Raw genomic sequence first — 21,948 nt, forward strand, 5'->3', positions numbered from 1 at the left:
AAGGGTTTGAGAGGAGGAGGAGAGGTGTGGTGGTGGAGGTGGAGGTGGAGGTGGAGGTGGACGAGAGATGGGTGGATAGAGTTTGGAGCATTTTTTGTACTGGATTAGTGTTTGTGTGACGTGTTCTGGTTAGTTTATGTTGCTATTGGTTAAAACTGGAGAAATATATTTTATATTGTTTCTGTAATTATTTTGTTTTTCTCTAAAATTTAATTTCGAGGAGATTTTCTTTTCCTTTTCTTCTTGAGTAGGAGGATTTTGAAAAAGAATTCAAGGAGGAAATACCTGTATTACTTGTACAGATCAAAAATCGAATTAAGCTTTCTACAGATAGATTTTTCCTCAATTAATTATAATATACAAAAATTAAGTGTTTTTTTTTAATTAAGTGTACATAAATGGATCGACAAATTTATTTTTATCATGATAGATTTAGGTAGTGTTTAGTTGTGCGTTTCAACCTGCGTTTCGTCAAATTTTGAATTTTTTTTTGTTAAAATTAAGTGTGGTTTGTACTTTTTGGATCGTTTTGATGTGCTGATGTCAAAAATAATTTTTTAAAAATGAAAAAACATCATTGGTATGTATTTCGACACGAAAAGTTATTTGAAAAGCAACCCCTACTACACTGCCAAACACACTCTTACAATACGAGTTCCTTTCTTTAGACAGCTTCATGGAGACATCACTCTCACCTTACAACATTCGGGATTGGAAACTTTTTTTTTTTTTGATTTACGTGGATGTTCGGACCAGCTTACGCGCACCACGACTAATCCCACGGCTCACTAAATATCCTGCAAATCCAGTGAACATGTAAGGCACCGCAAGAGTGACAGGCGTGCACAGTAAGGTTTGAACCCAGGATGCAGAGAAAGAGAATAAGTCCCTTCAACCGCTGAGCCAACATTCGGGATTGGAAACTTGTGTGGGCAAGTTATATACACAAGTTCAAGGATAATTTTTTTAAAAACCTAACAATGTTGAAAATAGACTCGATGACTCGAGACTCGATTCGGGCTTGATTTGAGATTAAACTAACCAAATAGGGATTTAGTAGAAGAAAAGCTACATCTTAATCTGAGCATAATCTAATAATTAGATCTAAAATTATATTTTATTTTTGAGATTTCATGCGTTTGACGTGTTCATACTTCTTTGTGGGAATTGCTTTATCTAAATTTAAAACTATGCAGTAACTCGTATATTTAAAAAGCAATTTGATTGTGCAGAAGTTGAAACATCCCCTAGAAAATTCTGCAGAACTTGAAAAGGATCAGTCCTGAAGAAGCAAGGATTGGTACCAGCAACTCCCATTTTAGCCAACACAGCAGCACAAGATCTAGACAGCAGCTTCTTGATAGCAGCCACTACCACAGACATGGATGGAATCAAGAGATTGGCTCAATGATCAGGCGAATAGCTGCCTGGGAGCAGTCAATATCAAGAACAACGCTCCGAAATTTCAAGTCCTAAGCATGCAGAAGACCTTGCCTCATGGCTTGTAACTCAGCCACCAATAAAACCAGTAAAAACTAGATATCTATTTTCCTGCTGTGTTTCTGATCGAAAGCCAATTCCACATCCCCTGGACGACTTTCCTAAGCAATCCACCTCTCATAGAAACAGGCAAGGATAAAAAATTTGATCTATGTTTAAAAAAACATGCACCTAAAAAAAAAAAAGAAAAAAAGAAAAACCCTACAGGATAAAATGTTGTGTCTGGAAATCCATTGATGACCATCACCTACTAAGAAGCCTTCTCCTATAAAAGTAGGAAGAGAATGACGATGGTAAAGATTCTTGTTGGTTACAAGATAACATCGTTGTGCCAATCTATTCTAGTCAGTTTGCAGATTCCACCCAGGATGGCAAGGACTTAAGATCTAGTTGATTTTCAAATTAAATTTGATAAAAATTAACTCGATTATATCTATTAAACTCGATATGTTTATTTGTAACACGATCAATTTAGTGCTTGACTTTAATGTTTTTAAAAATCTTGAAATAACATCGTTTTAAAATTAGTATGATACGACTACTCTTTTTATTCAACCTGATAGGTCAAGTTATAACCCGTAACCCAAACAACCCCAACAACCTATTTAACTTTATTTTTCTTTAAATCTTGAGATGATATTATTTTTAAATTGACAAGGTCAAGGTGACCATTCCAACCTGTAATCCAAACTTGAGACCAATTCATAGAACATGCGAGGTTTAGTAACTTTGGCAGAACCTCCGATTCACATGTGCCTGTTATGTTTCTGGTTCCTATTCTTTTTCTTGTAATTACGTGCACATGACATGCTGCGGCTGTAATGGAGATTAGTGAACAAATTGCATTTTGATAACCACAAAATTCCAAAGACTACAAAATTATCACGCTTCGAATAACTCACAGGGTTCAACTTATTATTTCTGACAAGTCAATGATATTATTCAATAATATAAAGGGAACACTTCATTGATGATATCATCATACAGCCTAACATCTCAAACAGGGGAGAACTGGCGAAGGAAAGAAAAGGTGAGAATTTGTCTATGTTGTGTATTCAGCATTTATTTTGACATAATCATAACTTAAATCACAGCCCCAGGCTTGCCCGCTTCCTGGTCCATCACCTGTGGAAAAAAACAGATACACAGACCATCAAATATGTTAAACTCAGAGGGTGCAGCAAGTAAAACATTGCTTCTTAATTGACATGGATCTAAGGTTATTGAAAGTTCCTGGAATGAGCAACTCATCGGCAGTAATGTGTAGGGAAAACTGCATGAGCCTTTACGTGTTGTGCAAATGAGTTTGCTAAATTAAATAGCATGGTAGCTTTTGCGTGGTGGTTATTATTAAAGCAATGGCAAATTAGCAGATAGAGCAGGCCAGAAACATTAGATTTCTTGTTGTATGAGAAGAGTTTGCCTTTGAACATGAAGTGGAATCACTAAAAGAAGGAAAATACAGGCATGGTACGTAAATGATCCACAAATGTTTCAGAAGCTTACCCACGGATATGTAGATTCCAACCGTGCCATGGATCTCACCAGCCTTCCTAAGATAGTTACTGGCCGCAGACCTGAAAATCTCCAGTCATCAATAATTGGAATGAAATGGAAAAGGCTAGCAATGATACGCTCAAATAAGATGGAAAACAAGAAGTCGTCACCTCGAAGATAAAAAAGATGTTTTCATTTACAGAAGCAGGCCCAATTCTCACCTGTCAAATGAAAGTGGTTGCCCATTATCCATCAGCAAAATATCTCCCAGCATAATACGAAGATTGTTTTGGTGGAAAGGAATTCCTGCATAGCCAGCAGCAGCAGCAATGCGTCCCCAGTTTGGATCTCTTCCATAAACAGCTGCCTGGTATAATCATTGACTGCAAGTTAGACATAATGTAGTTGATGCATCAACAGATGATGTTTTGAGTTCTGATATCATGCCTTGACAAGAGAAGACGATGCTACTGAGCGTGCAATTTTTGCTGCCTTCGCCTCACTTTCTGCCCCAGTTACTGTGACCTACACAGCCAAGTCACAACTAGCTGAAATTTTCAACGATTTTCAGATAAATTAGGTTTGTTCCAGGAGAAAGCTGTCAAGCGCTCAATATATATATTCCTACAACCATCTTATTCTAATTGTGGAAGATCATAATGTCCTGGGGATAGGAATCAGGGATAAGAATCAGCTATTATGTCAAGAGTTGTGCGCAAACCAAGTTTTGCATTAGTTAAATGTTATGCTGGGCATAAATTAGCTTCAATTTCTTAGATGTCTGTTAGCGCCGGTACTGTAATTAAAAACCTTGGCTAATCAAGTATGTACAATCTTTAAGACGAGAAGCAAACCTCAATTAGACATGTAGCTCCTTCTCCATCCCAAGCTATTGATTTTGCAAGACCTTGCATTACCTGAGAATAGTTGTTTTTTTTTAAAAAAATTAGACTTGATACAAGATATAATCTGAATAACTAAGAGAAGATATAGCCACAGAACACAGTTAATATATTCATCTTTATTTATATAAAAAAAAGCCACAGAACAGAGAAATAGGTTATCAACTGATGAATATGAAAAGGGAAAGACAGAGATGTTATAGATAGTTTACAGTTAACATAAAATAAATGATTGTTGGTGAGAGGGAATGCTTGATAAACTTGAGAATGATTTTAGAGTTAGAAAGCTTAGTTCAGAAAATAACGAGGACAAAACTATTATGTTTGGTTGTTCAGCAATTAAGTAAATGCTGAACCATCGAGGGTGAATAAAAAGTTGCATGGCAGCCAAACTTACAGCATCAAGGCATGCTTGAAGTTGCATTGCCTCATGGCAGTTTATGTTAGATATTGAGATTGATCCAGATAATCCGCTAGCCAAAGCAATGACTGTATCATTTGTACTTGTATCCCCATCTACCTGTAGCAAACAAGTGTGAATCAGCCCAATAAACTAAAACCACAATCCAATTGTTTAGTGAAGAAAACTTTGTATGCCTTTTCAATGAAAGGAAGCCTTGCTAAACAAGAAGCAATGCAATTCAAGTGCGCACTAAGGTATCGCATGTATAAAAATTACCATTTGCAATCAAACTGAGCATGAATATGATTGTACTCGAAAAAAAGAAATGATGATCACACCATGAACGGATAGACATTCAGGAATATTAGAACAAAACAATAGGAAACTTTTGTCATAAAAGAGCATTATACAAAATCAGAATGAATATTAAAATTATGTGGTCTTATGGATACATTGAAATTCATATCTGAGTTAAGTTCACAATGCTATTGTCAGCCACCAATGTCTACAACTACAGTTTGATAGAGTCAGGAAACCATCTTAACATTTCTCTAATTAATCCAGCAGGAAAACTCTGGGGAAAAAAATGACCTGCCATTATAGTCTCAGCATTAAATTTTTCAGGCAATAGGGAGTAGGGACCACATAAAATCTAGCTCCAGTTCAACACTAGCCAACTTATTGAAACCAGTGCAGAACTTTAGAAACAGGCAGTACAAAAGCCATATGTAACATACAGTTATTTGGTTAAAACTCCGATTCACTGAAATCTGCACCATCTTTCTCCAAACATCACTGTTGACAAGGGCATCAGTCGTTATAACCTGCAAAAGATGGTATTGTCAAAGAATAGAATGATAAAGTGTGCTTTCCCAGAAAAATTGAGAGAAGCAGTAGAGGAGACATACACCGAGCATGGTGGCCATATTTGGGTGGATCATCCCAGAACCTTTGGCCATTCCCCCAACTTTTATATTTGTCCCTCCAACCTGAGGCATTTAACAAATTGTAATACCCTGCCTTTCTGCTATGAATTCATATTAAAAAAGCATGAATTACAAGGAAGTATCTCTCAAAAGGTCGAAGTTCTGTGTTCAGAAAATGCTGTCATCCAAGTGGAAAATGAGTAACATGTAAAGGCAGTGGACTAGCTTTTGAACACCAATAAAATATATAAAATTAATGCTTACTGATCACAATTGAATAATATAATTGTCTAACACTTTTCAAAGCTCCACCCTTCTTTTTAAAGTTGGCATAAGATGCATTGGTATTCAAGCAATGATTTTGGATACTCTTAATGTTTCTCCCTTTTTCTTTAGAACAGAATACTCTTTATGTTGATGATCCGAAATTAAAGCATAGATCAATTTAACAAAGGAATAGAATGAGAAAGTCATGGTAGTGTTGTACATAGACAGAGTAAAGTTATGGTGGTTTATATCCAACAAGAAGCAAGCACACCAGCTCTTTAAGAACAACTTTTCACATACCTGAGACTCAATGGCCACACTCTTGCTTACAAGGTCAGTAGTTGTGATTGCGACAGCTGCAGAACCTGCCCTGCATATCCACTGAATATCATTTTTTTTCAAAATGGAAATAACACCTGTTGAGGCGATTATTGAGAACTAGAACCTATCTATATGATAAATGTCACACCTGGACAAGGATAAGAGAGTAAATACAATTGGGTTGTTCAACAAATATGGGAGCTCATAACTTTTAAACTAAATAACAGATAGTAGAAATGTACCCTTCAATGGATGGAGATAAAGAATTAACCAGTTTTGGAAGCGAATTTAGAAGTGCTCCCTGCACAGTTCATCACAAAAAATAAGCTGCATGGTACAGAGCACATCAACAGAGCAACGTAGCAGGCTTACAACTTATTGACAGTAGAATCAATCATCCATACCTTCTTTATTCTTTGACCTATGATTCCAGTGGATTCAATCAAAACTTCCTCTGGCTTCAATTTAAGTAACTGAAGATAAAAGGCACAAAATGAGAAGTGAATAAGGATTCAGTTAAAACATGATTTTCATGAAATTGAGATTTCAACTCAAAGATTGAATATATACCATAGCAAGGGCACCAGCAGATTCTAGCACATCTTGGTAGCCTGCATCACCCTGGATGTGGATGGTAGGTATCTTAATCATGTAAGACTCAGCACACTCATATTAGCAGTAAAGTGACATTAACTAAAGGAATTCCTAAGTTTTCTATGCTTAAAAGCTAAGATCAGTTCATTCTTGGACAAACATATGGAAATATGAAAAACAATATTGCACATGGACCATCCAGCTATGTGGGCGAAACTTACTGTTGCTGCATTTGCTTGACCAGCATTTATCAACACTGCACGTGCCTGATGCAAAATCATGCCATCAACTTATGATTAGAGAATTGAACCAGGATAAGAAATCACGGTATAAATAATAATAGAATGTATTAAAAAAGCTACTTGTCCACATATAACAATGGTGTTGGATTAAAGAGCATTTGAAATCCAAAAAACCAAAATGCCGTGAAAGCATGCACCCGATGGCCTACAAAGTTGTATCAAAATAATGTCGAAATAGTTGAGCGACGCCTAGCAGATTCAAAGTTAAAGTATCTACTACTGCCGGTGAAAAAGATAACATCTAAATCATGTCTACTAGACAGTGTAGGTCATTCTTTCAAAAGAAAAAAAAAAAAGAGAAAAAAGCAAAAGAAGAGGAAAAACAATTAAATACAAGCAATGCAAAAATAAGACTCTGGCTTACTGTTTTTGAGATATCTAATGCATTTTTACAGTATAATACTGGTGCAGCTGCAACCATGTTGGTAGTGAATGCCCCTGGAGATAAAAAGAATATGAAATACCAGTTCTCAGATCAAATAATCTAATTTCTTTCATGATGCCAATAATTTGTCCATCACAAGCAAAGCAATTCAAGCGGTTTAACCTATCTACCTAGAGAAAAATAATCACCATAACCTCAAACCTAAAAGTCCATAACAACATGTAAAACACATAATATCCACTAAAATGTTAAACCTTTACCTGCAGCTGTAGCGTCAACATCACAAGTAACAAGCGCAAGATCAGGCTTCTCTCCTTTGGCACGCAATCCACCATATATTCCTGCCGCTTTGAACCCCTTTGCAGCAGTAACTCCCCCAGGAATCTATCCTCACAAAAGTTGCAAACTTGGTCACCATTTCATGAAAATCAAATAAAGATGCCCTGTTAACTAAAAGCTCTTCAAGAATAATAACCAAAAAATAAAATAAAATATTAGATAAAATTCCATCTTGATTCTAGCACTAATCGTTAAGGTAATTAACTTAAAATTAATCAAAAACTCATTATGATTTTCATGCACTAACATTTTTGGTCATCTCAAGAACAAAACCAGAAAAAACCCATCAATGCTAACACCATCTTGAGACTAGAAAATGCAGAATAACAATCAAATACTAATAAAATCTTCATCTTGAAAATGTTAACCAAACAAAGAAATCAATAAAAAAATAACGGGCAAAACTTACTTGCTGCCATGGTCCTTCAGGAAGAAAAATAGGAGCAGCAGGTATATAATTAGAGGCCTCACTCATGCTTGATGACGATGAAGCAGCCACTGCAAATACCTTAAAGCTTCTCTTACTCAAACCCAAAGACCTCAAAACCTGCAAATTATTAAGTTTTGAGGAGCCATGAAGTTCAGGGAACTTTAGAGAGGAAAAGTGATGAGGAGGAGCACAAGCATGCATCTTTTGGGAAGTGGCGGCGAATGCAGAAGCTGAAACAACCGGTGCCTGAGATGTTTTTATACACAGTAGCAGCAGCCGAGTGACCACTGACTGGCAGCTTTATATATATATATATATATATATATATATATATATATATATATATATGGAACTTTGAAGGGTTTTTTCTTAAAAAATTGTTTTGAATTTATTTATTTATTTTATGGTGATTAGTGAAACGTGGATTTAACGCTAATTAAATTAATTATGTTCTGATTCCTCCCTGTCTGGTAAAGAAGATTGATTTTCGGGTAAACTATATATTTTTATCCTTATAGATTTATCAATGCTTCAATTTTACACCTATAGTTTGAATCTTCTTAATATCAGCCCCCCCCCTCTTTTTTTTTTCAAAAGATTCAATTTGGTCTTCACTACTACATAACTAACAAAAGATTTGAAACATTTTGCAGTTTCTTCATCTCTAATTCAGTAAGAAATGAACCATTCATGCCATTATTTTTTCTTCATCTATCTATACGTATAATAAATCTTCCACAGAGAAAGGAAAACAATCCTATATGTGTGGTTTCATGGGTTTTTATATATATATTTTTTCGTTTTTGGTGTGGCCATCCCATGTTAAATGTTACTAAATCTCTCGATCTCTTTGATTTTGTATATAATATTGTCTAAGTAATGTGATTTTATTCAACTATTTTATTAAACAAAAATCATTAGGGTTGGTTTACTTTTGTTTCAAATTAATTTACATAATAATATTAAATAGTTTTTTTAGAAGTAATTATTCACTAAGTTTCACCTCAATGAGAATTTCATGCATTCTTTAACTTATTATTATTATTATTATTATTAATGTGAGTGTTTGGCCAGCTTGTGCACACCTTAACTAATTTCATGGGTCCTAAAATTAACAACCATGTAAGTTTTCAATAACTCTGAGGTTTGTAAGATTCAAATTAATGACCTTTAGAAAACAAACTTAAAGCTTGACTAATTAAGTTACATCCTTCAGATTTTTTTTTATTTTGTAATTTATATACAAGTGGTTGTTTTTGTCCATTTGATTTGGATTGAATTAATATTTAAAAATATTCGTTTATTACATCTTAAGAATTGTAATAGTATTGTGTTTTTTTTTTTTCCCAATTCAAAGCATGTTAGTTTTTATTTCAAATGGATTTATGTTGTGTTTTAAGAGCAAAACCTACTCTAACAAATAATATTTTTTCTTGACAAAAAATATATAAAATGACTGGATTTATAATTTATGGTTTTATTGATTATAGTAAGCATTTTTGCAATTGAATAAATTTTAGGGTAATTTTATGCAAATTATGTTTGTTTTAGTAAAAAAAAAAAAAGAAGAAGAAACAGATTGTCAAGAGTTGTCGATATAAAAAAAGAGTCACTCCCTGTCTTTTGAAGAAATTATGTTTTTTATGCGATTTGTATGGAACACGCTGCACCCTATACTTTCTAGGCAGATTGGTTGGCCTCCTTCTTTGACCACCAGTGAGAAATGCGCATGCATTTGTAAGAAATTTGTTGCAAGAAAAGGGCATACATGTACCAATGGTGTAATACTTCTAAGATTCTTTTTCTCAGCTATTGATTTATTACTTCGTGCTATTGACTTCGGCTAATTAAGCCATCACCTTTTTATTCGCCTTCTGTGGTTCTGCATTTTCCGCTAGTCATCTTGAATCAGTCACTTTTTTCATGAATTATCGTTATAACAATCTCATTTTGTCTCTTCAATAGGGTTTTATGTAGTTCATAATTTACTTCTTCTTTCTATCATGTTGTGTATATGCAGCTCGACATTTAGAACTGAGTTCCCACACGTCTGCAACAGCTACAGTGCATGGGTTTAGGGGTCTGGATATGTCAATCTCTAAACTTCTACTAGGCAAGCGGTGATCAGTGATGACAATTTGAGTTCCTCTTTTTGGTTCTGGTATTTTGGAACATTTACTCCCACATGTAGACCTACTGAAGCTGTAGTTTTCCAAGATAATTGCTTAATCTCTGTATTTTGTGGTGCATATAAAAAATTAACAGTTCTAGTGTTCTTGTTCATGACACTGGTGAACCATGCCAGGATGCACATTTCACCCTTAAGATCGAAAGGTACAAATAAGAGAGTTCGCTTCTGTATATGGTGTGGCTGTGTGAGAAAATCTCCATGCATCTTGGCTGGGAAGTATTATATTTCTGTAACTTGGACAGCCATTTATAGAAACTGATGATCGATAATTTTACAAGCATCAGTATGGATTGGTGGGTTTATAATAAGTTCAATTATAATCTCAACGGGGGCAATCAAATTACAATGATCTTTTGCATGATTTACCATAGCATGCTGCATTAAGATTAGGTTCACACATCAACCGTGCAAAGTACGAGTCTTTAACCTAAGAACAGCAAACCTATTGCTGGTGCGGCCTTGCAAACCCATTTGTCATCATCGCAATTACTGCTGTCACTATTTGCGGTCCTAACGATCTCACCGCCCCAGCCACCTCTGGCCCTATATCTTTCAGCGTCGCCAACACCTCCGGCCCTATGTCTTTCATAACAGCTGCCAACCCTGGCCCTACTTCCTTCATCACTGCTGCCACCTCTGGCCTTGCAGCTATCCCCATGGCTGTAGGTGCCCCGACTGTTGCCACCACTGCTGCCCCCACCACCACCGCTACCCCGACAACTATTTTAATAGCCCTTTTAGCTTGCCTAAGAGTGCCCTGAGGAAAACACCAAGTATGACATGTTTGAATGCTAGGCTAGATTCCACCAGAAGGAACTTTGGTTGGCAAATAAAACATATCATGCACTTCCTAAAAACTGTGCTGGTGCATTCCATATAGATATTAGTTTCCGTTCCAATTAAGTTTAGAAAGCATAGGAACTTATTGTCATAAACTGAAAATGTTCTAACAGACAAGTTTATTAAAAAATACAAAGCAATACATGATAAGGTACCTGAGCAGATGTAGCCTGGTTTATTATATACTTTATGTCTGCTTTGAACTGCATCCACAATGACTTGCACTCCACTGGTGTAAGAAGTGTAGCGTTTGGAGAAACCTGCCGCATATTTGGTTCCTATCAGAAACCACTTTGATAGATACATGTGTGTGTGTTTTAATGGATAAATGTAAATATAATGATATGCGTACACACCAACTATTACCTCTTCCCATGCGTTAGAGGTAAGGAGGTCAGGAGTAGCTCCTGAAGCTGGAACAGCACCATTTCCATCCATGAGAGAGGAAAAGAGTGCATGCTCAATCTGATCTGTTGTCTGATCCAAGCGAATGGCCGCCATGATTTCTAGGATTTTCAAAGACTGCAACAAAAAAACCGGGACACATCAGCTATCACTCAAAAGTTGATGGAGAATGAAAAGCATCAATGGATATTGGTTTTTATTTATTTTGAAGTTTTATTATTGAATGATTATTCTAGGTTTTATCATTTAAAAATATTAGTATTTATTATTTAGTTTTGTCCCTTCAAGAGATCGAATGCCTTTCTTGTTGTTGATTTTTGTTTTCTATAATATAACAATTCTCTTGTTTTGGTGTTTTGATCTGTGCAAACAATTAAACATGCTAGCAACCAATCATTACAAAATGTAGGCATATTACCGCTGAAAGCGCATTCCTTTCAATTTCTTCAATGTTTTGTTCCGAAGTCCAAGCCCCTGACTTTGAGTTTTCATCATGATTGAAAACCTTTACGAACCTGGGATACGATCCAAAGCTTTAATGAACAGAAAAAAGAAATGGAAAAAGAAAAACATTTGAAAGAAGAAGAAAAGGAGCAACAATTAAGATGACACTCCACCTATCCTTCATGCGCATCAAAACTCTTCCTGTAGCTGCAGATTCTCTTGCCTTTCTCTCCACCACACTTCTTGCATTCTCCTTCAAATATCCCAATCTTTTGTCAATTTCGGATCTGGGCACCTCGAAATCAACATGAGCGTTTGAAAGTTCTGATTCAGCAACGTCAGTCTTGCTCGCAAGAAGATTTCTTACTGACACCCATGTATCTGCCTCACCAGCTTCAAATAAGGATTGTACTTCATCAGCAAGCACATCAGTGAATTGTTTCTGCATTGGAATAACATTACAAGATTGGGTTGTTTTATTGAGCAGAGTGTTATGCTTAGATTAAGGAGCAGTAACGGATTGCATTATCAACCGAGGAAATTACCACATGTTTTGCCATCATTTCTGACAGCATATGGCGACTAAGTTTTCCCCTGACTCCCGAACCATTCCACCCACTCAGTCTTATGAAAGCATCTGAGACAGGATGATGAAGTATTCACCAAATTCAGGAAGCAAAATTAGTAGATCACACAGAACACCATAGCGGGATGGATTCTAATAGCAGCAACAGCTTCAGTAAGTTGCAGTGATGCCCTTTACTTTGCCCATTAAATTGCTTTTTTCGGCTGTTTATCTTAGCCAAAGAATTTCTTAGATGAAGTATCATTTAGTTAGTTTCTGTGAGAACTAAAATAACTCAAAAAGATTGAGAGTTCGGATAGAGAGGACCAGTTGCTAAGACCCTAACCAAAATCAAACAAACAGAAATGGCAAACAATTCAGATTATTTCCACAGAAAAAAGTAAGGCTTTAAAACATAACCTATGCACACATTCATTGAGCCAAAACCTGCATTTATGCTATAACTGTCATCAAATGTGGCCTTCGCCATTCAGATCCAACCAGTTATCATTTGGGGTGATGCTTTTCATATCCAAGCCAAAGCCGAAATTTGTAAAAATGAATAATTATAGAAAAGTAAAAGAGTTTTAAAGCTTGGCATTCTAGGAAAAAGTTAAAATTTTATCCATTGCAGAGCAAATAAAAATAAAATCTTTTATGCCAAGGGATGTTAGTTGTGCCTAAAGCACAAACTACAAATATCAACTCTTAAGAATCTAACTCAATTCAAAAGAATTGAATAATGCCACAGAATAAAATCTTTTTGCTAGTTGGAGTCAAAATACCTTCACATCCTTTATCAAATTGAAGGAAGCAAGATTGAGCACAGGTACCAGCAGAAGCAACAAATCCTTCTCCTCCTTTCAGTAACTGTTCCAGACTGGTTTTAAAGCTTTCCAGTGTGTTGGAATACAAATATTCCAACATGGTATCATAAGCATTGCGTACCACCTACATTTTTTAAAAAATATAAGAGTTTTGTATTAAGGAACTAAAAGACAGTATAAAGTTATGAATATGGAGAATATGATATTCACAAAGAAGAGACAGAGGAAAAATAAAAAAAGGGTTGACAAAAGAAACAAATAACAAGTTCGCAACTAGAGCCATATATCCAACATCAAAAGAGAAGCTTTAATTCAGTTTCGTAATGGGAAAAGATTGGTTGAAAAATCAAAAAAGAAAAATATACACACTCGAGCCTTACCTCCAACGCTTGTGACTCCATTTGCCGCCGTTTTGCATTCCATACATGTTGGTCAAAATGAATCACCTCCATGTCATATCTATTAAGAAAATACAAGCAATTAAGAGATTCTGCATCATGTTGAACAAGAAGCATACTCCAAGACTTTAGGCACACAATGCTGACAAGGTTAGGAATTTTAAGCAATCAAAGGCTATGAGCACCCGAGTTTTAACAATTGAGGAAATCAAGTTGGATACCACAATGATATTGAACAAGGTACCACATCATTGTGGAGAATTGACACCAGTTACTTACTGTGAAAGATAGGTTTCCAATATAGAATCGAGGGTGGCTCCAAACCCAGATACTGGACCATCTTGAACATCCTCCTTCAATGCCAACCAATCCTGTAAGGAATCAATTTAGTCCTGTCTGATATTCACTAGTAGAAGTAACATTCAAAGACGGAAAGAGAAAAGAAAAGGAAAAGTTAGATTCAATTAAGTACATCATCAGTAGTAAATTGTCTGAGCTTCTCCTCGGCAATCTCTTCACATCGAACAGTAGCGACCATCACCTGAAAACCAAAATGGAGAAATATATTCACATGAAACCCTGACTATATATATTCACACATGAAAAAGGCTCTTATAAACCTTAAGAGCAGGGAGATCTAGATCCTTGTTATCTTTTATGGTTTTCCATATCTTCTCTGCACGGATAAAAAATCCTGAAGAAGGTTCAGCTTCCCTCTGGTCAGTAAGACCTCCTGGAGAAATGAACCGCTGCCTTAGACGAGCAACCTGTAAAAAACATCATATTAGGCTACAAGCATGCAATTCCAGTTTGTAAGAGTCAATGATGTCAATAAAATGCAGTAAAGCATTATAGATTATTGAGTGTGTGTATATATATATATATCCAACTTATTTCCTAAACAAACAGGATTTACATGACTAAAATAGGAGATAATACGGCCATGTCACAAACTTGTTAGATTCAACATTATCACATGACCTGATGGTCATTGTGTCATCATCATGTTATACACTCCCAATGTTTATATATCACTCTCTATGTTACATGTACTGGGAAAACACCAGTCAAAGCATGATTAAGTGTAATATATAAGCACAAGTGATTTAGTATCATGTCTAAACTAATTATTGATTGATTATAGAGTTTACGGTTAATTTTTAAATTAACAAGATAAATTAAAGAGACGGACTCGTGGACTTGAAGCAGGCCTTCACTTCCAGCTAAACCTGTTCTACAGAGCTTGAATCATGCATCTTTTTGGACAGTGTCCGAACACTTGCCAAGTGTCTGCCTTATCAATAAAAACACAACTAACATCCCTCTCTAATTGATTTTTCTCACATTTTTTCTACACAATCTCTCTTAAACTTCATAGTTTTCTTTCTAAATAAATTACATATCAATTTCTTTTTCTAAATCTTTTACATGCCGCTTCCATCATTGCTTTTGGGGAAGATTCACCTATCTCATGGAAGGATGTCACATCCTGCTCTACTTGCAACACATACCCCCCATTATAGCAAACACCATGGATTTTGACTTTCAATTCATTTGCTGAATATACACAAAGCTAGAAATTGTTCAGAACCTTAATTCGAGAAAAAAATGACAAAGAAAACTCTAGAAAAACAGAAATGTTGAACTTTAGTTAATTTTGATAATTTATAAGTTGCTATTCGTAGTGACTGGGAGTATAATTACGGTTGTTTTTCAAAGTGATTTTCATTCTGAAATACATTAAAATAATATATTTTTTATTTTTAAAATCAACGCATCAAAACAATCCATAACATATAGAAAAAAAATTAATTTTTAACAAAAAAAATTTAAACATTTTAAAAACACGAGTTGACCTGCTTTTCCAAACGCTCACTAGTATATAGCTACCTGCTCTTTGAAATTCTCCTCTTCAAATTCATAGCTAGACAAAGCAGCGATCTCCACCTTCATGTCAATTAGTAGAAGTGAATTAAGTTATATTCCAATTAAACAAAATATTGCATATGAAGCATACATGTCAATGGCATGAATAAGGGACATGTAGATGGAGATGATAACTTACGCACATTAAAAAAATCACTGAGAACAACACTCCTGGAAGTCTCAGGTTCAGCAACAGAATCCCATATCTGTAGAGATTGTGACTTAATGCTGGAAGAAACAAACAATTGACCCAAAAAGATAGGGGCATAAATTGAATATAAGTAATATGCACAGAAGTACCTCATCTATATCTTCTTTGAGAGCAGTCTCCAAATATTCAAATGGAGTCTCCATAGACAATAAAAAAAGGGGTGTAGATTCAGTATTGGACCAAATGATGCATTCAAAGAATGGAACACAGGGTGATTCGTTTCTTCTTTGAAGAACATAAATTCCATACCTTTGAGTGATCACGTATAACAAATAGCAATGTTCTTTTACGGGGCTTGAATAAACGCTTCATCACCTGAATGCAAGACATATAATAGATTATCACACATAACATATAAACCTAAGACAAGGAATGCTCACCATAGCCAAACGGCTAGAGTGTTGGCTCTGCTACCAAATTATGTTAGGTGCAATACATCACACACAAGGCTTAGTGAACGCAGCAGAACAAACTCTCAGTAAATACAGCTAAACACAGAGGGCTCAGTTAAGGAGAAATAGGCATATACACTAGATATGGAAGAGGCTGTCATTATTTATGCATATTTGACTGCATATTCTCTATATAATCTAAATCGGTTATTAGCTTCTTCTAGTGGTAAGTTCGTACAGCTTAAAAACTGTTTAGGGGTAAATGCAGATTGCTTTTCAACATGACGCACCTGGAAAACTGTTTTCAAAAGAGGTCTGCTGGCTGCATGTTCCAGACCGATGTCTTTGTACCACCTGTATATTAGATTAACATAGTGGTAAATGCAGATTGCTTTTCAACATGACGCACCTGAAAGGGCACGTCTTGCCTTGAAAAAAATAGCTAGCTGTAAATTCTAGCCTGACAATTTAGAAAGTGTCTTAATTGTACGTGTAATATATCCAAAATGAAGAACAAAAATTATCCACAAGTTCAAAATATGGAAAAAAGCAATCTTGTTTGTCCTTCTTGACTGGACAGCTGATAAGTTGAAATATAAGCGTCATCTTCATCTGATTAGCGCCATGTGGAAATCAAAGAAGAAACAGAAAGTTGTTTAAGAGACCATAACCCTGCTGGATAATTTCTTCAAATCATACAAATAAACAATTAGCCAAATGCCTAAAGAAATTATTTCAAGCCATAAAAAGACTTTGGGACTGCGATATGAACCTGCAAATCATGGAAGACTACAACAAGAGGTTTTTTTGGCCAAACCTAGACGTAGGGCCATGCCAGTAAAAGAATGACTACTAAAAAACGCAAATAACATACAATGGTTAACACGGACAATGACTGTCACGGCCACCCCTGACTATTCCAGTCCCGAGTGCGAACAAGTACCAAACATGTCTAGCAGAAAAGGAATCTAAATATTGTAATGCTGAGCATACCAAACTCACATGTTAATCAATATAATGTCAGCAATTGCCAAAGCAAACAAGGCACTTTGTCTCTCGAACGCAGTGTTGTCCTGAAACAGCACACATCCCAGATTACAAGTAGTACCAAGATTTTTGCTTAGTATTAGCCTTCTATAAGCATGCAGTCACAGCTTCAAACCGTAAAGTAGTGACCATTCAGTAATGTCTGTGCTCAGCATTCGATAAGAAATACAAAACTTTTGAGATTGGAACCGGTTTCGAATATCACAGGAATTGAAAAAAATAAAATGCAACAATCAAACTATTCCCAATATATATAAGAAAAATCATAATCAATACAACATAAAGCACTCATAAATTCTTATAGATCCTCCCGTTAGTGTTGCACTCATGATTTGAGATGGTGAGAAGTTAAACTACAGAGTCATTTAAAAGGCAAAACATGGGCTGGGCCCCATCTGTTAACTTTAACAAATCTCACCAACAAAAGGCCTTAATACTGCAGATTACTCGAAGTTTTACGACATGGCAGATGAAATTAAAAGTTGAGTGATGGATAGATCTGTTGATTTATTAGAAACAAAATACCATATCAAACACAACATGTAACAAGCCACTACTGGCAGAACAAAGCTAAAATAAGAGCACCAATACAAAGCACTAAGTACCTCGCCTCTCGCTTTGCTGTCGGTTCCCTCGAAATCCATGGCAATTGTGAAAGGCTTCATATCATTACACTTGGCAATCCAAATGCCCTTGGTTGTTTGACCTCTGAAACATGTATAAAAGCAGACTGTCTTCCTCTTTCGTTTATACAAAGAACTACAAAAACACAAATTCTCCATTCTAAAACTGTAAAATTGAAAAAACCAAAAATATCAAACCTTCGTTTGTATGCATCCAGCATCTTGAAATTGGTACCGAAGACATGATTCATCAGGGTGCTCTTCCCTGTTAACAAAGAATGCGAATTAAACTATACATGCGTGTGATCAAACTCCAGGCTCTAACTGTGATTGCTGTCAATATCAAATGTACCCTTGAAAACAAAATTCAAGGGACACACGCTTGATGTCATTCGCGCATCAACAGACCCAAAACCCATAATTTCGCAAACAGAACAGAACTAAACTCAAAGCCCAACAAGTTCAATTTTGCAAAAAAAAAAAAATAGCAGCCACAATCTGGGTTATGAAGTTTCAGAGAGACCATTTCTAATCAACTTCACATAAAGAAAAAGTACATGGTATAATCTGATCAACTTCACATGAACACAAACAAAGGGTCACCAGTCACTAAGAAGTATGAACTGAGAAGAACAGAAACATACCGCTGCTTTGTTGGCCAATGATGGCGACAATAGCATAGGAGAGACCGCACTGGGCAAACCCAGTGGCTGTCATGAAGTCTTTGAGCCCTTCCACGTTGAACTTTCCATTTCCATCAATCAGCTGCATGCCTTCCTCCATTTTCATCACCGATCAAACCCAAAAAACAGCAACTTCTTTTGAAGTCTTCTTTCCCAGGGTTATGCTTTTTTTTCGGCCTGCTTACAAACAGCACCAGAAAAGAAATGGGTATCTAATACCATAATAAAGTCAATTGACTTTATTATGGCTGGAATCTAATGCCATTATCATGTGATAATAGCATTAGATTCCTTCGGTTGGAAGCTCTTTTGCTTTTGAGCTCTGAAGTACGAAGAAAGAAAGGGAGTTACAATTCCTTTATAAAGTTAGTGTTTTTGTTTTTGGGTTTTGAACGATTATTATTCCTTTTGAAGTCAAAGACTATTGTTTTTCTTGTAGCATTTCTTTTCTTTGCTTGTATTCTCAAGAAATATTTTTCATGACAGGTTAACGTCATGGAACTCGTAAGTCGTTACTTCGAAGAATGTAATAATTTCTGCTTGTCTTGCCACCTGAAAGTGCTTGGCACTGTATTTACTGCAAACAGATCATCATGATAGTGTAATGGCTCGAGCACCGTTGGAAAATTTAGACTAGCCCGTTTGGCATTGCTGCCAAACCGGCGTTTTATAAAAATTTAAATTTTTTTTTTTTTAAATTGAGTGACAGTTATACTTTCTGGATTGATGTGCTGATATTAAAAATGATTTTTAAAAAATAAAAAAATATCATTTGCATGTTTTTCGACACGAAAAACTATTTAAAAAGCAACTACAACTACACTATCAAACACGCTCACTGTTTGCAAAATTGAGGTAGCGTTCAGACCGATATTTTTGTCTCTTGGAAATGGTTTGGGGTTTCTTTTGTAGTGATTTTGGCTGTACATGAGATTACGATATATTTGTACCGTTGGTGATTGGAGGGCTTATCAAATCACAAACTTATTTCATCAGATTCACCATAACATGTTACGTTGGAGATACAAATATAAACGGTCCAAGTGTGGATTTATCATTATCACCGCCTATTCAAACTCCCAATTACAGTTACAGCAGCAGCCAAGATTGCCGTCGCAGCCGTCGTCGCACCTTCTCGAGTTTTCCTACGAGCATCCTGAAGGAAATACCAAGTATTACATTTCGAGTGATGCATAAATTTCTAGTCATAAAAACTTTAATCGGCTTAAAGTATTTTCTTGGTTTTAGTGCTTAAGTTTAGAAGTATAGGAACTTCAATTGGTATATAAATTGAAGACGACATATGATAAACCGAGAATGTTCTAATAAATTGAGTTTATAGTTTTTGTTTTTAGTAAAAAATACATTCAAACAGATTTTGTGAATGCAATCAAATTACCAAATGAACATGTAATGTGATACCAGAGTAAAATATACCTGGCGGGATCTAGCTCCGTTCACCATAGGCTTTATCTCTTCTATGAAATTCATCCACAATGATTTGCAATCCTCTGGTTTAAGTAGAGTGGTAGCTTTTGGAGAAACCTGCTCATATTTGATTATTATGTGAAGCCAGTTTGGCACAGAGACAAACAGAAGCATTACATTTGCATACCACTAAGCATGCAAAAATATAACTTAATACGCATTCACCAACTGTTACCTCATCCCATGTGTCCGAGGCAAGGGTGTCCAGTGTAGCTCCCATGAACGTATTTTGCAAAGATGGGTCAGGAACAGCTCTATCCATAAGAGAGGAATAAAGTACCTTCTCAATCTGATCAGGCATTTCATCGAAGCGCATGGCCGCCATGATTGATAGTATTCTCAAAGACTATAACAAAATAATTGGGAGACATTCAGAGGGAACTCAAAGTTTAACCATTTAAGCATCCCAGCAGCCATTAATTATACAAAATCTAGGCAATGTTACCTCTGAGAGCGCGTTCCTTTCAAACTTCATCAAGGTTTTTTTCCTCAGTCCAATTATACCATGACATTGAATTTTCATAATCACCGAGGACATGTGAAAACCTAGAATACGCCCCAAATCTTTAATAAAAAACAAAATTGAAAAATAAGACAGCAACAATGAAGTAATGTACCTATACTTCATGCGCCTCAGAACTCTCCCTGCAGCTGCTGCTTCTCTTGCCTTCATCTCCAATAAATTTCTGGCATGCTCCCTCAAATGTTGCGATTTAGTGTCGATTTCCGAACTGTTCAAATTGAAACTAACAACAGCATCTGAAAACTCCGATACAGCAGCCTCGGTGTTGCACTCAAAAAGATTTCTTATTGATGCCCATGTATCTCTTTCACCAGCTTCCAATAAGGATTCTACTCTTTTGGCAAGGGCACGAGTTATTCGTTTCTGTGCAGGTGCAACATATCAAGATTTGATAATTTGATTGAGTAGAGTGACATACATAGCACCAAGAACGTTAACGGATTGTGATATCAGTGAAGGCAATACCTTGTACTTTGCCATCATTTCTGACAACATATCACAAATAAGTTTTTCGCGGAATTTTGAACCATTCCACTCACTCTGTTGAATGGCAGCATCTGAAAGAGCACAATATTGAAGGTAACTTGCCAAGTCCAGGAAACTGAATTAGTAGATGAAAGATGCTCACCAATCATATGAACGCAAATCATAGAAGGATGGGCTATGTTAGCAATATCTTAAAAAGTTGTAGTCACTTCCCGTCATTTAATCCTTTAAGTTACTTTTTCTCTATATCCCAGGCAATCGCTTTGTTCAATGAAGTAGTCATTTAACTAGCATTAATCTTCTGGAGTAAAACTGTAACAACTTGAGATTTGCACGAGTACAGAATGCAAGTGGTCACCTAAGAAGACGAGGTGAAGGAACGCATCCTGAGAATGTATACCTTAATTGATTCTAGTGCTAGAGGGGATACAAGATTTTTGATAGTCCATGAGAGAATAAAACTAATTCTCATACGGAATCAAACTAATTCAGGACAGTTTTGGGAGTTTTATAACTCATGCATATCATATCAGTTAGATGAAGTTTTTCCTTCAGGTTTAAACTATTTCTGCAGTCATATTACTTGCCCATCGAGTGCCGCTAGTCTCCATTACCGGAGCATGCCAAGGAGAATTATAAAATTTCACAATTCATCAAACAGAAGGCTAGCAGTACCTAAGCAATTTAATCAAACCCTTGAGATAAATGAAAGATTGACAGTTTAACTTATAAAAAAACAGAAAAAAAAAACCTTAGAAAAAAGGCATGTTTCAGGGCCTAAATATTGGTCCGACAAGCTTGTCCGAAGGAAGATGAGGCCTAGCGTGGGGCCCTACAAGGTAAGCCTATGCTCCATGTTTTCTTGATTGTTTTCAATGTTTAAAGGCGGAAAACATGTTGTCAATGGTTCAGTTTTCGACGATCAAGAGGTGGCTGGAAAGTTGAGGCAGGAGATGACCCTTTTTTAAATATATTTTCATCTAAAGTACCTAATAAACACATTAATAATTCTAATAAATCAATTTTTATCTTA

General features: G+C 35.9%; 4 protein-coding genes across 5 annotated transcripts; all 4 read right to left on the bottom strand.

Annotated features, from left to right (window-relative positions):
• Positions 1-2,362: 2,362 nt before the first annotated feature.
• Positions 2,363-8,162, bottom strand: LOC118031177 (arginine biosynthesis bifunctional protein ArgJ, chloroplastic). The gene is made up of 16 exons (XM_035035510.2): positions 7,846-8,162; positions 7,358-7,481; positions 7,077-7,150; positions 6,632-6,676; positions 6,387-6,437; positions 6,221-6,289; positions 6,059-6,117; positions 5,796-5,865; positions 5,211-5,291; positions 5,040-5,126; positions 4,297-4,419; positions 3,852-3,914; positions 3,445-3,522; positions 3,219-3,364; positions 3,007-3,077; positions 2,363-2,625 (listed from the first exon to the last, which is right to left on the bottom strand). The coding sequence occupies exons 1-16, from the start codon at positions 8,065-8,067 to the stop codon at positions 2,543-2,545; spliced, it is 1,446 nt and encodes a 481-aa protein (XP_034891401.1). The 5' UTR covers positions 8,068-8,162; the 3' UTR covers positions 2,363-2,542.
• Positions 8,163-10,276: 2,114 nt separating this feature from the next.
• On the bottom strand, positions 10,277-18,758 carry LOC118031189 (protein ROOT HAIR DEFECTIVE 3 homolog 2). 2 transcript variants are annotated; one of them, XM_035035536.2, is made up of 20 exons: positions 18,380-18,750; positions 17,934-18,000; positions 17,718-17,820; positions 17,068-17,138; positions 16,356-16,419; positions 15,923-15,988; positions 15,763-15,810; positions 15,606-15,668; positions 15,427-15,483; positions 14,157-14,303; positions 14,009-14,077; positions 13,816-13,907; positions 13,519-13,597; positions 13,097-13,262; positions 12,292-12,383; positions 11,920-12,188; positions 11,721-11,817; positions 11,264-11,419; positions 11,053-11,157; positions 10,277-10,814 (listed from the first exon to the last, which is right to left on the bottom strand). In XM_035035536.2, the coding sequence occupies exons 1-20, from the start codon at positions 18,522-18,524 to the stop codon at positions 10,500-10,502; spliced, it is 2,271 nt and encodes a 756-aa protein (XP_034891427.1). In that variant the 5' UTR covers positions 18,525-18,750; the 3' UTR covers positions 10,277-10,499. The 2 variants fall into 2 exon arrangements, with proteins under 2 accessions (XP_034891427.1, XP_034891428.1); XM_035035537.2 differs by having other exon boundaries at positions 10,671-10,814; positions 11,254-11,419; positions 18,380-18,758.
• A 720-nt stretch (positions 18,759-19,478) lies between these two features.
• Positions 19,479-20,231, bottom strand: LOC140954325 (protein ROOT HAIR DEFECTIVE 3 homolog 2-like). Its single transcript, XM_073403524.1, has 3 exons — positions 20,064-20,231; positions 19,856-19,963; positions 19,479-19,574 (listed from the first exon to the last, which is right to left on the bottom strand). The coding sequence occupies exons 1-3, from the start codon at positions 20,229-20,231 to the stop codon at positions 19,479-19,481; spliced, it is 372 nt and encodes a 123-aa protein (XP_073259625.1).
• Positions 20,104-21,534, bottom strand: LOC118031196 (protein ROOT HAIR DEFECTIVE 3 homolog 2-like). The gene is made up of 4 exons (XM_035035547.2): positions 20,895-21,534; positions 20,524-20,792; positions 20,352-20,452; positions 20,104-20,252 (listed from the first exon to the last, which is right to left on the bottom strand). Exons 1-3 carry the CDS (start codon positions 20,922-20,924, stop codon positions 20,371-20,373), a joined length of 381 nt encoding a protein of 126 aa, XP_034891438.2. The 5' UTR covers positions 20,925-21,534; the 3' UTR covers positions 20,104-20,252; positions 20,352-20,370.
• Between the last annotated feature and the right edge of the window lie 414 nt (positions 21,535-21,948).

This window comes from Populus alba, chromosome 12 (genome assembly GCF_005239225.2).
Source record: "Populus alba chromosome 12, ASM523922v2, whole genome shotgun sequence".
Taxonomy (NCBI): Eukaryota; Viridiplantae; Streptophyta; class Magnoliopsida; order Malpighiales; family Salicaceae; genus Populus; species Populus alba.

Coding starts and splice junctions, on each gene's coding strand:
- LOC118031177 (XM_035035510.2), bottom strand. CDS start 8,067: ATGCATGCTTGTGCTCCTCCTCATCACTTTTCCTCTCTAAAGTTCCCT. Junction 7,482..7,845: donor CTGAAGGACCATGGCAGCAA/GTAAGTTTTGCC, acceptor TTGTGAGGATAG/ATTCCTGGGGGAGTTACTGC. Junction 4,420..5,039: donor GGAGTTTTAACCAAATAACT/GTATGTTACATA, acceptor TGTTTGCTACAG/GTAGATGGGGATACAAGTAC.
- LOC118031189 (XM_035035536.2), bottom strand. CDS start 18,524: ATGAAAATGGAGGAAGGCATGCAGCTGATTGATGGAAATGGAAAGTTC. Junction 14,078..14,156: donor TAGATCTCCCTGCTCTTAAG/GTTTATAAGAGC, acceptor TTTGGTTTTCAG/GTGATGGTCGCTACTGTTCG. Junction 11,158..11,263: donor CCTCTAACGCATGGGAAGAG/GTAATAGTTGGT, acceptor AATATGCGGCAG/GTTTCTCCAAACGCTACACT.
- LOC140954325 (XM_073403524.1), bottom strand. CDS start 20,231: ATGGCGGCCATGCGCTTCGATGAAATGCCTGATCAGATTGAGAAGGTA. Junction 19,964..20,063: donor AGGTAACAGTTGGTGAATGC/GTATTAAGTTAT, acceptor AAATATGAGCAG/GTTTCTCCAAAAGCTACCAC. Junction 19,575..19,855: donor ACGGAGCTAGATCCCGCCAG/GTATATTTTACT, acceptor TATTTCCTTCAG/GATGCTCGTAGGAAAACTCG.
- LOC118031196 (XM_035035547.2), bottom strand. CDS start 20,924: ATGTTGTCAGAAATGATGGCAAAGTACAAG. Junction 20,793..20,894: donor AAATGATGGCAAAGTACAAG/GTATTGCCTTCA, acceptor GCACCTGCACAG/AAACGAATAACTCGTGCCCT. Junction 20,453..20,523: donor CTGAGGCGCATGAAGTATAG/GTACATTACTTC, acceptor GGCGTATTCTAG/GTTTTCACATGTCCTCGGTG.